Below are 14,856 nucleotides of genomic sequence, written 5' to 3'. Positions count from 1 at the left end.
ATGTATGGTTATGGCACCTAGATGGCTGGAAATGGCACTCTCAGAATTAAAATTTGAATACGGTATATTTTTATTCTCTTTCTCAGGTTTAATTTAATTTTGAAAAATTGGGGGGGGGGCAGTCTGACGAGGCCCCCTTGAATCTGCCACTGAACATAAAATAAACAATCAATACAAATTGGTGCTTACTGCTCTTTGGTTTTCCAGTGTTTGCTCCAATGTGCTTATTTCTTGCTGCTTCTTAGCCTCATGGTCTTCATTGTGTAGAAACTAGAAAAAACAAATTCTGATTATTATCAAATTCCATAGATTTCTATTCAATAATTATATAATTATTACAAGAATAGTAATTTAAATTTCTTCCAAGAACGATGATAATTGTTTCTACTCACATCTTGTATTTGGCGAGAAACTTTCAACATTTGAATGTCTTTTGCCTTGTTTAGTAGATCTTGGATTTGCATCACCATCTTTTTGTGCTCCCTGTAAAAAAAACATGGTAAGGGGTTATACAACAAAGGGAGTTACAATGGTAGCTCCTGTTACAGCATTGACTAAAAATCAGAATCGAAATCTTTAGTTCTTAATAGTAACTGAACATAAGATATTATATTAATTTAGATATTGTATTTGCATCACCATCTTTTTGTGCTCCCTGTAAAAAAACATGGCAAGGGGTTGCAATAGTGACAACACATGGCAAGGGTTACAAGTTACAAAAAAGGGAGTTACAATGGTAACTACCTTTAAAGTATTGACCAATCAAAGGTAAAAGCTTTGGTGCTTATAAAAGTAACTGAACATAAATTATTTACATTAATTTATTCAACCTTTAATTGAAGAGAAATAAAGAGTATTTAAATTTTATAGCAAGCTTGATCAAATAACAGAGATTAAAAACGTGTGTAGGATTACATAATTGTACTTTGTACTGTACAGAAGGGCCCTCTTAGATTCCTGTATGTCCATGGTTGCTGCTCACATCACCCCAGCAACAATATCCTGGGTCTGCTACTACCAAGGCTGATTATGAATGCTTACCACTCAAGAATATGGATTCCTTTTCTGAAGTCCTTACTCTCTGTCATTGCTGCAATTTTTTGCTCTCCTAATTGCTGTTAATCAAAACATTAAACAGAATGTAAAATATCTGATTTTTAAAATCTATTTTTAAGTGGCATCACCTAGTTTTTCAGCAAATAAATGTTACTAAAATTATGTTAATAAAAAAGAAATTAAATATTAACCTAATTAAAAGTTTGAACTGGCGACTTCTGATATATTGTATGTGTCGCTGACACCTAACCTATAGGGAGCCTAGTCAGTATTCTAGCCAACATACAGTGCACTCCCTATCCAACAAGTAACTCATCTTGGAGTCGCATTTAGTTTCTCTTTATTCCTAAAATCAACCTAAAATCCGAATTAAAATGGCATGTGCTATGAAACCAAAGCCAACTTCGGAAATTTGAGTAACACGTTAATTGAAAGACATACCCGAATGGTACCATTGAGATCCTCCACAACACCACGATGGATGAGGATGCTGTCACAGTAATTGGGAATGAACTTGCCGCTGTCAATTTCAACCTGTCCTTGTTTTAACAGGAACTGAACTTCAAGGTTACAGTTAAATCGCATGCTTGTCTCTCGCAACCTAAACAAATTTATCAATGCAAACAAAAAATCTTTTCATTTTGAAACAAAAAGGTAGGGTTTTTCTGCAGTAAAGATGTAATGGAAAAAAAAATTATTATGTATAATTTATTACTTACTGATTTAGCTCATCCATTGTATCATCCATCTCTCTTTTGAGCTTCTCGTCTTCATCTTGTCGTAGCTGTAGGAAAGCATTCATGTCGGCCAGCGTCAGGGCTTGAGCTTTAACCTAAAGGAAAATCCCTAACTTATAAGAATTGATAGCCCATTTGTAATTGTACAAATTTTGTCAGACAATGTGACTATAAAAATGACAGATGTAGGGTTAGCTTTATGGTGAAAATAAATAGGCTTATACCCTTGTGTCCACTGTAGAAAGCCTATGTTTTTGCCTTAATACAAATAGTCTGTACCTTTTTAGCTGTTTTTCACTAATACAGTACCAGTAAACCAATTATTTAGGAATAAGATAGGGAGATAATTACTTACCTCGTGTTCACTCTTAACCTTTAACCTCCGTGCAGCACACATACGTCTCCATACGGAAGGCTCAACTTCCTCTGGCATGTGGGATGGGTCATCGAACTCATCCAATTGCTTGAGGATGATGTCAAGGGTTCCTGGTTGACGTGCAGATAGAGGTCTCTCTCCGTATGGATTGTTATTGACGCAACTTGCTTGTGAATCTGCATGGTGAATACGTCTGTGCCCTCTGCAATAAAAATAATCTGAATAATTCTGTAGGTAATTAACAACAATATGCCTTTTGGATAAAGTTCCTTATTCCTCTGTTAATATAGTTTAAATGTTATAACACTATATTCTTAATGTTCACCCTCAAAGTGATAACAGATGAATAAATATATACCTTGGTCTTCTACGATAGAACTTGTAAAGTTGATCCACAATTAGTGCATTGACGTCATTGAATTCTCTACGGAAGTTCTTATCCATGACCTTGTCTTCGGCAACACGTATGTCATACGTATCCCGATATTCCTCCACTTTATTTTTTGCCAGGCCAACAGCTTGGACGGTGACGCTCTTCCTGGCTTTAATATCCTCAAGCTGACGGAGAAGTTCCTCCTGTCTTGTGCTCAGTTCTTCCTCGATCAAGAGCGAGAAATTCAAGCGCAAAATCTTAAGCTCTTCCTGAAAAAATAAAACATTGAAGGAATAGTTAGACATCATGTATTTATAGATACAGTGTCATCCTTGATGAGAAACAAAAGTGTAGAAATGGTATGTTACTCATTAATGGCATTTAAGTATAAAGAAACAAAAGAGACAAAAACTAATATTTCACCAACTGCTATGTGCTGAGTTCCTCTACTTATTATTTGCCATCTGTCTCATTTCACCCTCACCATCACTAATCTTCTCTCCCTCTAGGAATCATTTTCTTTTCTTCTTCCCAGCATCCATCTCCTCTTTCCCTTCTTGCACAATTTTCTCCTTCTCCCTAACACTCACTTTCTTTTACCCTTCCCACCACTATTTTTTCTCTCACTTTCATTACCCATCTCATCTTCCTTTTTTAGCACCTCTACCCATTTTTCTTTTCCTTTTCACCTCCATTTTCTTCTTCTCATCCAGCAGCACCTGTATCTTTTCCTTCTGCAGCAATATTTGTATCTTCTCCTCTTATTTACTTCTTCTTTCGCTTCTAAACACCATTTCTTTCCCCTCCCTTCCACTTCTCTTTTCTTCCTTCCCCATCACAATTTCTTTTTCACTCCAGCACCCATCTCCTCTCCACTCTCTACTCTCTTCTATCACTGGGTATGTCACCAAATTTTGCATAAATTTTGAATAACAGCTTCCTATACCTGGAAAATGACCATTTCCACCTTGATCTTCTTAAGGAAGAGATCCACCAGTTTGTCATCAAAGTTTGAAGTAGTGTCACTAATGATGGTCTGCAGCTTCTTCAACTCTGCTTCAAGGGTCTGCAGTAAGAAGTAATTGTAGGAGACTAATGAACAACATAAAATATTACAAAACCAGATTGATGGGTTAACATGACAGAGAGAGGCAAGCTTTTAATAAAAGAATCCTTAGGTCTTTTTTAAAAAATGTATTTATAGAGGGCGAACTTTCCAGCTTTGTCTAGGTCTCTGGGATAAATAGGAAGGTAAGCATCTTAACCACCAAGCTGCATCTCCACTACATTCTGAGTTTAAATCCTGAAACTTTCACAACTAAAGAGAATTCCATCCCCTAAAACCTCATTCACATCAAGACTTAGTAAGTAGTGCTATATTATCCTATAAGTATCTAGACACTCTGGATGAGAATTTTAAAAAATACTGACCTTCTTATACTTTTCTCTTTCTTCATTTAGTTCCTTCACCTTCCTCTCATACTCCTTTGCTATTTTCAGCTCATCTTCCGACCATTCCTCTTGAGGTTTGTTAACAATGAATGTTGGTTGGGGAACATCCTAAAAAATCAAAGGTAAACAAACAAAATCAGGACATAATAATGATAATAATAGTAATAATAAAGTTATTTATAGTTGCTTATTTTGTTATTTCCCTGGTAATTGGGTCCACATGCTTGAGTGTGTCATACTGGTGCAGAAGCAGGCAACCCCACTAGGTACCCATTTATACTCCTGGGTGGAGAGAAGCAATGCAGATAAAGTGCCTTGCTCAAGGACACAAGCAAAATGCACAGGGAGGGATTGAAACCCCAACCTCGAGGTTGGGAAACCAAACTATTCCTGCTGCGCCAAACCGCTTCCGATAGTTGCTGAATTTCTATATAAAGGTAAACTGTAATGCGGACTTCAAAGAGGCCTACCTTCTTTAATTCGTCCTCCTTCTTGACTTCCAATACTCCCCCCATCATCATATCACGACCCCGCTGCAGGTCATTATCTCCTTTCTCCAAGAGGCGGCGCTGTTCTTCTACCTTTGCTTCTTCATCCAACTTTGCTTGTTGTTCTGGGGTGACAAACTTCTTAACCTTGACCTGCATCAAAAATTCAATATGGAAAATATTTGTGTTTACAGTCAGTTATGATTCTAATGTTACATTTTATCTTTTTTTAAATACTTTTTTTTTTGCCATTTTTTTAATATACTGTATAAACAAATAATAAAAGGATATTTAAATCAGATATTTACCTCCTTGTCTTCTACTATCAATAACTTTTCTGGTTTTTCGTCTTCATCCATTTCTGGCTTCCACAATTCTTCAGTCGAGTTAAGATCTTTGAGGATCTTGGAAATACGGGTGTTACGTTCCTCGATGCGTGCAATTTCTTGTTCCTTTTGTCGGTAAACTTCATCAAACTCGCTGTTGAAAGCTACTTTAATCCGATAAACAGCATCCTATGAAGAACATACAGGAATATGTTATGCCAATCACAGAAGAGCTCAGGATTTTTACATTTTTAAAGGGATGGAATTATGATGTGAACATGAGAATTAACAATTTGTTTGAAAGTAGTAAGTCAACGAACCTGGAGCAATATAATCTGATTACGCTCTTGCTGTCTGGTGTGCAGTTCAAACTGACTGTAGAAGTAATCACTACCACCACCATACTCTGCCCCTAGGCTACCGGTCATAGAGGGCTGCTCCACGCCATCCCCTTCAACAGACTCATCATCCCCTTCCTCAGGTTCAGTCTAATAAAAAACAATAAAAGAACTGTTCTAAAAAGCATCTCATTGGCCATTCTATAATAATAATAATAATAATAATAATAGCAATAACAATAAGGCCAAAATATATATTGTGCAACTGTAATTTTCATATGAAATACCTATCCAATACTTAACATCAGCTGTGGTAATAATGGAATGATTATTAATGATCGCTATCATAAAAAAAATTCATTGAATAAAAATTTGTATTACTGAAAATTAAAAAGACTAAAGAAAGCTTAACATTGAAAATGTTACCTTATTAGACTGTTTAGACTGTGCCTCTGTTATCTCTTTCCTTGCCTAAAAGATTCAACAAATTAATGAATTAAATCAACACTAAAACTTTTTAAATATCAATATGAAAAGTGTTTTTTTTTTGATAAAAATATATTTTTCCAAAATGGATTTGAACTGAAGACCTTAGATTACCATTTGATTGCTCTAAAAAACTGAGCTAAGTCCTACAGTAAGTGGTATAATTTTGTGCATTTTCCCAAAGTGTTTTCTCAAGGTAATGGACTGACCGTTATCTCGGCAATCTCTATTTGCCTGAGTTTGGTAACAAATGCAAGCTCCGCTTTCTCCTCCTTTGTTCGTTGGCGCATTGGGTAATTGCTTACTTCGAGATTGGAGTGGAAGGCCTAGACAAGATTACAATTAGTTTATTTCATTTCTTTTTAACATCAAAATACATTCAAAAAAGACATAAACAATAAATAATAATAATTCTCACAAAGAGTAAGCTGTACCCTTGATACATTTCTTAATTAATCATTCACTTGTTCCTTTTTTCATTTGTTTATTTACGTAAAAGTAACTAAGCACAGGTCAATGATAAAATATATTTACCTTGGTACATCGACCTTTGACACACATGCTATCCCAGCATTCATTCTTGATCATTTCTTGGAGATAATTCTTTGCAAGGTTTCCAAAGTCAATTTCTTCACGCACCTGAAAAAAAAAAGAAAAAATATAACATTAAAAAGTATCCTAAGTCAGAGCATAAGAATGTGTAGTGCTACCCCAAAGAATTTAAAAAGCTGTTACAATAAATGGCTCAAGGTTTTGCTGGGTTTGAACCTAGCACCCTGGGACTTTAAAGCATGTGCCTTAACTGTTAATTACATGATAGTTAATATGATGTTACCTGCTGTACTTGACTATCTCCTTCAGCTTGAAGTCTGGATTGATCCTCAGTGTCGAGGTTGAACTCGTGCCTCTCCAAACGCTCAATCTCAGGTAACACATCATTCTCCTTCATCATGCTTTGAATCTGGGATTATACATTAATTATATTTTATCAGTTGATTGATTGATTGCGTTTATTTGGAACAATACAAAAACGTGATAAAGCAGAATTCCAAGGATAAAACAAACAATTTAAACTTAATTCCATTGTGGTCCTCACACATAACATTTGGCAAAAAAAATACAAATGTTTTTCAACATGATAAAATTATAATTACAGGTCTTCTATAATTTATTACTCATTAAAGACACTACTTAACAGATTACTCTTAGCAATACATTTAAATTTAATTTACTAGCAGTTTTCTCAGTAGCAACCAAAAGTTTATTGCATTCTGCAGCCCATGATTTTAAAAGTAATCTTGCTGATGAGAGTTTTATATCTTGTAATAATCATGGACACCTCACTCGCTTGTGTACTAATGCTGTGCATATTTCTGATAAGAATAAAATAATCCTCCAAATAAGCTGGACCATTGCCATTTATTACCGGTATCTGGTGTACCAGTCCAAATTTTGATAAGCAATTAATTAATAAATATATGTTTGAATAAACAGGTTGAAGGCTTAAATGATTCTCTTAAACAAAGCATAATTATCATTATTAATAATATCAATGTAATATTAATTATAATTTTTATGGAAATTAGTATCACAGTCTGAATGAATAAAAGGGTAGACATACCTTTCTTCTCAAATCCCTAATTTCTGTTCTTAAATTCTTCTTCTGTTCAGTGAATTCTTTATCTTCCTCTCGAATTGCCTGTTGAACAATTATTAGATTCTCAAAATATCTCAGACAAATAAAAATTTCATCCTTATAACCTGATACAGCAAACACAAAAAATAACTAAGGCAAATAATGTTGAAGAGTTACTTAAACAATATAAGTACTGTACCTCCAATATTTTTAATTCCATCCATGTTGGATCTCCCTTGGGTGTTGGTGTGGGTGTGACATAGATTTGGTCTGCCTCCATCGCTAGGGTCCTTGGTGATTTTGGCTGCGAATTACAACATACACATATTATCATAGGGCTATAAGAAAAGCGCAGTGGCATTTAGATATCAGGGTCAGTTGATCAGCATTCATATTGGTTTAGCTACTTGCTAGAATTTTGGTTGGTAAAATGGTAAACACAGCACTAAAATTACGGTATCACATTTATTATTTAAAGATTGAAAAATGGCCATACAAGTATCTTGGGCTCCTGTAGTGAAAAAATATTATTTGGAAAAAAGTCAACCCTAAATTTATGATATTTTGGATTGGTCAACCATTTTGGATTTGCAACACAAAGCTATTTTTTGGCATAATGACCCCAAAAAGTGCATGATAGGTGCATTTGAAAGCATAAATAAACACGATTACATTGGATATTCAAACATCCTTGTTTTGCAGTGGCATGTTAAATTTTTGAAGAATTTTATTACCTGATGGCCAATTGTATCACTTGTAGCCTCCCTAGATACAGCATCAAGAGGTGACCAATCAGGTATCGCAAACATTATGTCATCTTCTCTCTTGCAGATAGCATGCAGGGCGGTTTTATGTGAGCGTGCTGACTCAATAGCTGAAGTTACCTTACCTTTACCTGTAGCACTGAAGCTGGACAATTTTTTAAAAAGAAAAATAGACAAGATTAATAAAATCATTGTCATTATATACATTTTAAACCAGACTACAAAATGACAAAACTTAATGTTTCCACCACACATGTATATGGGATAGTGAGCCACAGTGTTCTTTATATGTTGCAAGTAAACATAATCAGTATATTGAACATTTTCCAATGTCTACAGTGAAGTGAGGGTGCAAATATTAAAATTCCAGCCTTACATGCATATCTCTCCAATCCTGTTATTGGCTTATTATATCAAAGCACAACTGATGGCATGCAGTGCATGTGTGGCTTTTAAGGTCAATGTAGGTCAATTCGCGGGTATCTGTCTTTTCGGATTATAATTTATATAGATCCAGAAATGCTTTTTAAAAGTAATTCTGAGATAACAATACGCTGAACAGGTGTTTACCTACTTCTAGGTACAACAGGTGTTAACTTACTTCCAGGAGTAACAGGTCAGAACACCATCACCAACCCCACATGTAAGCAGGTACATGCCATCTCTTGAGAAACACATGCGGCTAACACCTCCGCTATGGAAGCTGTGTGCATGCACTGAGACTCTGCGGTCCAGTTGGCTCAACTCTCTCACATGCACTTGACCATCACTGCCTCCACTTGCAACCCATTGATGGTGAGGGGACATGGTGACCACCCCTCCAGCAAGTTCATGGTTCGGACACATTTTCTGTGGTTGCAAGTAAGATGCTTTGTTGTTGGCCTGAAAAGAATCAGAGACAAATTTAATGACATATACATTTCTGGGGTTTCAGATATAAGTCGGGGCACACTTTTGCAGATGAGACGTGTATACATACCTTTTTAGGCGCTTCCTCAGGGATGCGGATTTCATGAAGCTGTTTAGAATAATGTGGAAGCGTAAAGAATTTCCTATCAGCTGTAACAGCGCCCCCATGGCTGGATTCATTCAGGTTAAAGTTGAGCTTATTTATGCTGTCTTCAACAAGATCCATCTTCAGACTTGTACAATATTTACTGACATCTGAAATAAAGCATATGTACAATTTATACAGGTATGCATAAAATATTATTAGATAAACTTAAAATATCTCATGCACTTTTGACGAGTTGCCAAACAAAATAAATAAATGAGCAGATGTACAAAAAGAAAGTTTAAATTTGAAAAATTTCTTAAATTAGAATCATAAAAATAATTTTGCTTACAAAAAAGCAATGTTTTAGGTAAGTGACTTACTATCATTCAGGTCAGAGGGCACGTCAAACTGTGTGATCTTGGTTGCTCCGATGTTGATATCAGCATCTAGGGCAGTATAAGTCACTACTACTCTAACACTGCCGTGCTTCTCGGCCGTGTGTGTTGAAACACTCTCAATGTGGCCGTCAATTGCTATAGAAAAGCAGAAATTTATGTGATGAAGTCAAAACTTATGTATTAGCAAGAAAATAAAATATTAGAAAAAGAAAAGATAGCAACAAAAATTATAATCCACAGACACACAGTACCTGTTTGTGCTAGCACTTGGAATTTATTTGATGGTCTAGCATCAATAACATAGACATGGCCGTCATCGGAGCCACTGAATAGATATCGACCCTCTGTATCGTACGTAATATGCATGACAGCATGCTGGTGGACTCGAAGGCGCTGGACAATGCGTGGATTATCCATATTTGTCACTTCAATCACGTAGATATGGCCAGAGAGTGTGCCAACAGCTACAGAATGAGACGAGGGACTACTAGCCAAACTGCAGCACTACAAACAGGAGATAAATGCAGAAAAATTAGTGTGTAAAAATTTAGATAGGAAAACACAACCTTATGAAAATTATAAATTTACTCCTTCTAAAACTTTCATAGTTAAGAATAGTGTAAACAATGGACATCTCTGCTAAGCTCCGCCCTTGGATATTGTTGCTAAAGTCCCAGAAAATGACAGTGTAAAAATATTCGCAAACATGTGCTTTTTGGGACAACACATGTGTTTGTATGGCACACACAAATTCCTGGTCGTATTATGATTGGTCAGTTGTTAAGTTTGATTGACACTCCAGAAAGTTCTATTAGTTGACTGGCACCTGGCTTTGGATAACATCTTACCTGGACAGCCAATGGGAGACTGCCTACCAGTTGATGGTCTTCAACACTCCAGATTTGTAATTCACCATCTTCACGTACAGTCTGAAAAAAAAAAAACCACCAAGATATTCAATACATTATATATAATGAATATCATCTACATTAAAACAACAACAAATGACATTTACAGTATTATCTAATTCTTAATGAAAAATACATTATATATAATAAAGATTATCTACATTAAAACAACAACAAATGACATTTACTGTATTATCTAATTCTTAATGGCACATTGAAATCGGTGAGACAATATTAAGAGGTTTTTAAAAATTCAAAAATAAAACTACTACTAACCACACAATGCTGCACTCCTGGATTTAACATGTCTAGGCCAACAAAGTTTCCAAAGTGTGTGTCCAGTACAAGGTCTGTTGTACCAGAATTACTAGAGTCATACAAGTTGAGGGAGCCCTGTATTAAAGAAAAATGTATTTCCAGCACATTTCGGTTTATTAAGGTATTATAAAATTACTATGTAGCAATAAATGAACTGTTATGTAACCTTTGAACTTCCAATTGCCAACTTTGCATAATTAGGAGACCAGTTGAGGGAGGTGATTGGACTGTCAATAGGGCAGCTGTCCGATACTTGCACAACATTTCCAGTAACATCTAGGCAGCGTAGAATACCATCCTTTAGAAACAAAAAATAATTTTAGTTACCACCTTATTGTAATGTTCTATTAACTAAGTCTTGTAATAAGGCTTAATGAGTGGAGTTGTATTTAGACATCAGCTTAGCATTTGCAGGATTTGAACCCAGGACCCTGAGATCTGAAGGTGAGTACTTTACCCACTATACCCCAGTTTCACTTTCTTAACTACTAAAGTATAAGTCCACTTATATTATATATTATTATTACTCAAAGAAATTGACTAATATAATTACCTCCCCTCCAATGTACAGACCATCTCTGTGTAGGGCCATACAGCTAAATACACCATCTCCAAGACGCTGTCTACCATCATCCGATGCTGACTCTGTAGAAGACGAAAATTTTAATAAAATTTATAATTTTAAAAATGATTCAATAACATAGTGAATTGAGACATGTAGAATGTTTATTATATCAATTTCATCTTACAATAACAAAGTTGGATATTACTAGATGGAGCATGTCATTATTTATAAACAATGGCTTAGGGATGTGAATAATCTTGAGTTTTGAGAATCATCTGGGAATAAAACAGGTTGAACCTGTCATCTTAAGGTTAAACGTACCTGTACCACAGAGCTATTCCTCTGCTCCAATAATAACAAAATATGAAATAAATTGTCAAAAGGAGAAATATTTGTAAATATTTAAAGTTATGATTTTAGATTATTTTTTCTTCGGGGCGTACTTTGGCTTCTTAAGAGACCTTCCCTTCTGACTTTTCAAAAAATTCTGTCCATCTAGCTTTTCAGTGGATCCCATTGGCTATTCATAAAATCCCTCTGTCCTTAGAGACATCCCTCTACTCTCTCTACTTAAGGAACCCCCTGTTCTGTAATTTTCAAAAGACCTCTCCCGTCTTTTCACTTTAATAACTGAAATATTTATCACTCACCATCTATGACAGGAGGCATTTTAAGAATGGATGATTCTGTTCGCTTGTTAGTGAATGCAGTCTGCCTCTTCCCTATGTCATTGTTTAACATCTTCACATCAAACGTCTCTGTGTTGATCAATAACAGTTGGCCACCTCCACAGCCAAGATACAAGTCACCACTTGGAGTCCAGCAGTGGGAGCTAGGCTGCACTTGACGCTTGTTCTCATTAAAGTTACCATCAAACGTATCAGCTATGTCACCAATGAGACCAGCAATGGCAGCAGGTGGTAAGATAATGTCATGGTTACCTATTTTGCTACCTGGTCTGTTAATCAAATCATCTCCAGGTGAAAGAGAATTACCATCTTCAAATGGTAAGTTGATTTTACTGATGAAAGAATAGACCTCAATAATTAAAAAGTTTTACAGCCAAGAATTTATTTATTTATTTACTATTTATTCTTTCTTTATACTGTAGGCACTTTCAGTAATATAGTCAAATTGGTACAGTGACAAGAAACATACAGTGTAATAAACAATGAATCAATAATAAAAGTTAAAGAGAAGAGTCATTGATGTAAAACAATATTTTAAACGATTTTGGAATGAAAAAGTTTACATTTCTTGAAAATTAATTTTTAATTTGTGTGATAGTTCATTCTAACTTTTGGATGATCGACATCAAAATGTTCTTATTCCCAGCCCAATATTATACATTGCAAGAACCAGGATGCTGCTATGCATGCATTGACATTAATTAGGAAAATGCAAATCTGTTTCTATTTCAAAATCACTTTAGACAAGAAAGACACACTGTTTTTATATAATTTTACAAACCTAGGTACCAAGAGGTATTTTGTATCGGCCTGTTGAATGGTCCATACAGTCAGTTGTTCGTCCGTCAAGCAACACACCTTATGCCAATCAGTAGGATTGAATGACAGACCGGTGCAACTCAAAAGATCCATAGCTGCCTTACACAGGAGTTCTCCACTGTTCATATTCCTATATCCCAATACAAAAATAATAAATGACATTAATTTAATAATTTAATTCATTACAATCCTTTAATGTTAAGTGACATTTAATGGTTAAAAGGCAACACTCTGATATGTTATAGTCATATGAACCAGTACACATAATATTCAGTGAGCATGTCTATCAAAAATAGGCTACGTACTGTTAGCCAATCACAAGGAAGGAGAGCTCAGGATTATTCAATTTTGAAATGATGTCAGAATGAAATTTATTGTATTTCATATTTCATTCTAGAAGAGCTTGCTAGTACTTACAGAAAGGAGACAAAATATTAAGATTAACCTATGCAATTAATAGGAAGATGACATCAACAATTTGAAAAAATACTATAAATGTTCTAAATTATAACATAAATATAAAATATATAATGTGACTTTATTGTATCTACAGTACAGTATATTAATGGGGTGTTTTTCATTTTGCTGTTACATATTTTCCTATCACATTTTATGATATAACATACAAGACTTTATAGATCTTCTAGACTTACCATAGCATTATGGAAAAGTCGGGAACTCCTGAACAACTGATGAGATAAGGGTGTGAATTGGAGATTGATAGTGCACAATATTCCAGCTGTGCTCCATCTTAAGAACAAAAAAAAATGCAAAAGTATAAAATACTGTACTATAGTATATTCATTCTGTTCATTAAATACTTTATTAATTACAAATCAGAATAATTGTAAAAAGACTTGTGTTATAACTTTTTTTTCTTTTGCCAAGCCTTTTATTTCCACAATCACATAATTTATAAATGAAACATAATCACATTGTTATGTATACATAAAACACTAGTAACATACTGTATAGAGAAAACATCATTGCATAACAAAATTTTACTTGTACTTGTAATTTTACTTTTTTAATTTGTAATTTTCTGGTTTTTTTTTGTGGACATATATATTGACAAAAATAAAAAAGGTTATGGGAAAAAAATTAAAAGGCCTCTTTTATATAGAATCATAATTGAAAAAGAAAATGAATAAATAACTAAAAACAGAGAGAAAAAAAACTTGAATAAAACATTAGTGTATATAAGGACTTGTCATGCAAAACATACCTTTACAAACTACTTTTTCAGTAAGAGAAGGATAAGTGTAAATAAATATTCTTGGGCTAAGGCAGTTTTCTGAAAAGGCTAAAACATGCTGAGTTCCGCATACAGTAAATGCACCAATACCCTCACCGGGAGATGAATGGATAGCTTCATCGTTGGAGCTGATGTCAAGGAACTTAATGAAGTTACCACATGGGTAGCAAATTGTGGTTTGGTTGATGAATGTGGCATTTGAACCGTTGTAACCTTGCACCCAGCTAAAAAATATAAGTAAGAAAAAACATTAGTTAGGTCTAGGCTACGCCTACTTACTTGGCCTTGTTAATGTTACATTATTAACAACATTGAATAAATTATTTTTATATTTTCGGTATCCTCCGTGCAATTAAAAAAATAGAGGGCCAAGGCCTCTAGCTTCTCCATCTAGGCCTAGGCCCCAACTGTGCTATTATATAGCCCTAGTTTAAGTTAGTATAGGCCTATATCTAGCCTACCTGTACCTATCCTAGACCTAGCCTAGGCCGTATAAAGAGGGCCGGGCAGGGCAGGCCTCGACAGCACAGAGCAGAGAGAAAGAGAGTGGGCGACGAGGCCTAACTTTTTCTCTAGCCTCTTCAGATAGGCCTAGGAGGGCCTAGGAGGTTATTGAATTCATGCAAGTACACTTACGATATATCTAAAGACCCAATTTCGTCCATAGTTTTACAAAAAAGTTAAATTAATGTCCACATTAATCAATACACAAACTCAAAACATTATTCTCATATTTATCGGCGTTTTTGTGTCAATGTTGCTAAGGTACAAGATCACGCATGCGCTAGTCCAGGGTTGTGGTGGGTTGAAAATAATTGTTTTGTTTTCTGCAAATAACATTTAAAAAAGACTCGATAATCAAATTAAACAAACTT

At 34.9% G+C, this 14,856-nt stretch overlaps 1 protein-coding gene across 2 annotated transcripts in view; it reads right to left on the bottom strand.

The window, feature by feature from the left end:
• LOC117121374 (cilia- and flagella-associated protein 43-like) overlaps positions 1-14,763 on the bottom strand; it is a 17,028-nt gene extending 2,265 nt beyond the window's left edge. Inside the window, exons 1-32 of one of the 2 annotated variants that reach the window (XM_033266557.1) lie at positions 14,618-14,763; positions 13,952-14,205; positions 13,380-13,476; positions 12,689-12,856; positions 11,869-12,239; positions 11,207-11,298; positions 10,820-10,951; positions 10,612-10,728; positions 10,276-10,356; positions 9,679-9,931; positions 9,410-9,562; positions 9,012-9,196; positions 8,634-8,914; positions 8,003-8,177; positions 7,468-7,572; positions 7,254-7,331; positions 6,468-6,593; positions 6,167-6,271; positions 5,842-5,958; positions 5,573-5,617; positions 5,129-5,296; positions 4,791-4,997; positions 4,465-4,635; positions 3,974-4,102; positions 3,489-3,608; positions 2,528-2,811; positions 2,149-2,371; positions 1,776-1,888; positions 1,498-1,657; positions 1,042-1,115; positions 393-483; positions 190-270 (exon numbers count right to left, since the gene is read on the bottom strand). In XM_033266557.1, the coding sequence (XP_033122448.1) occupies positions 190-270; positions 393-483; positions 1,042-1,115; positions 1,498-1,657; positions 1,776-1,888; positions 2,149-2,371; positions 2,528-2,811; positions 3,489-3,608; positions 3,974-4,102; positions 4,465-4,635; positions 4,791-4,997; positions 5,129-5,296; positions 5,573-5,617; positions 5,842-5,958; positions 6,167-6,271; positions 6,468-6,593; positions 7,254-7,331; positions 7,468-7,572; positions 8,003-8,177; positions 8,634-8,914; positions 9,012-9,196; positions 9,410-9,562; positions 9,679-9,931; positions 10,276-10,356; positions 10,612-10,728; positions 10,820-10,951; positions 11,207-11,298; positions 11,869-12,239; positions 12,689-12,856; positions 13,380-13,476; positions 13,952-14,205; positions 14,618-14,646 (4,785 nt within the window). In that variant the 5' untranslated portion in view covers positions 14,647-14,763. Of the gene's footprint in view, positions 1-189; positions 271-392; positions 484-597; positions 656-1,041; positions 1,116-1,497; positions 1,658-1,775; positions 1,889-2,148; positions 2,372-2,527; positions 2,812-3,488; positions 3,609-3,973; positions 4,103-4,464; positions 4,636-4,790; positions 4,998-5,128; positions 5,297-5,572; positions 5,618-5,841; positions 5,959-6,166; positions 6,272-6,467; positions 6,594-7,253; positions 7,332-7,467; positions 7,573-8,002; positions 8,178-8,633; positions 8,915-9,011; positions 9,197-9,409; positions 9,563-9,678; positions 9,932-10,275; positions 10,357-10,611; positions 10,729-10,819; positions 10,952-11,206; positions 11,299-11,868; positions 12,240-12,688; positions 12,857-13,379; positions 13,477-13,951; positions 14,206-14,617 lie in introns of those variants that run through there. The other variant, XM_033266558.1, reaches the window with a different exon arrangement.
• Between the last annotated feature and the right edge of the window lie 93 nt (positions 14,764-14,856).

This window comes from Anneissia japonica, unplaced genomic scaffold (genome assembly GCF_011630105.1).
Source record: "Anneissia japonica isolate Jap-2015-1 unplaced genomic scaffold, ASM1163010v1 scaffold21_len1647178_cov195, whole genome shotgun sequence".
Lineage (NCBI taxonomy): Eukaryota > Metazoa > Echinodermata > Crinoidea > Comatulida > Comatulidae > Anneissia > Anneissia japonica.
The sequence above is the reverse complement of the archived record's forward strand: the minus strand, read 5'-3'. Positions and strand labels throughout refer to the sequence as shown.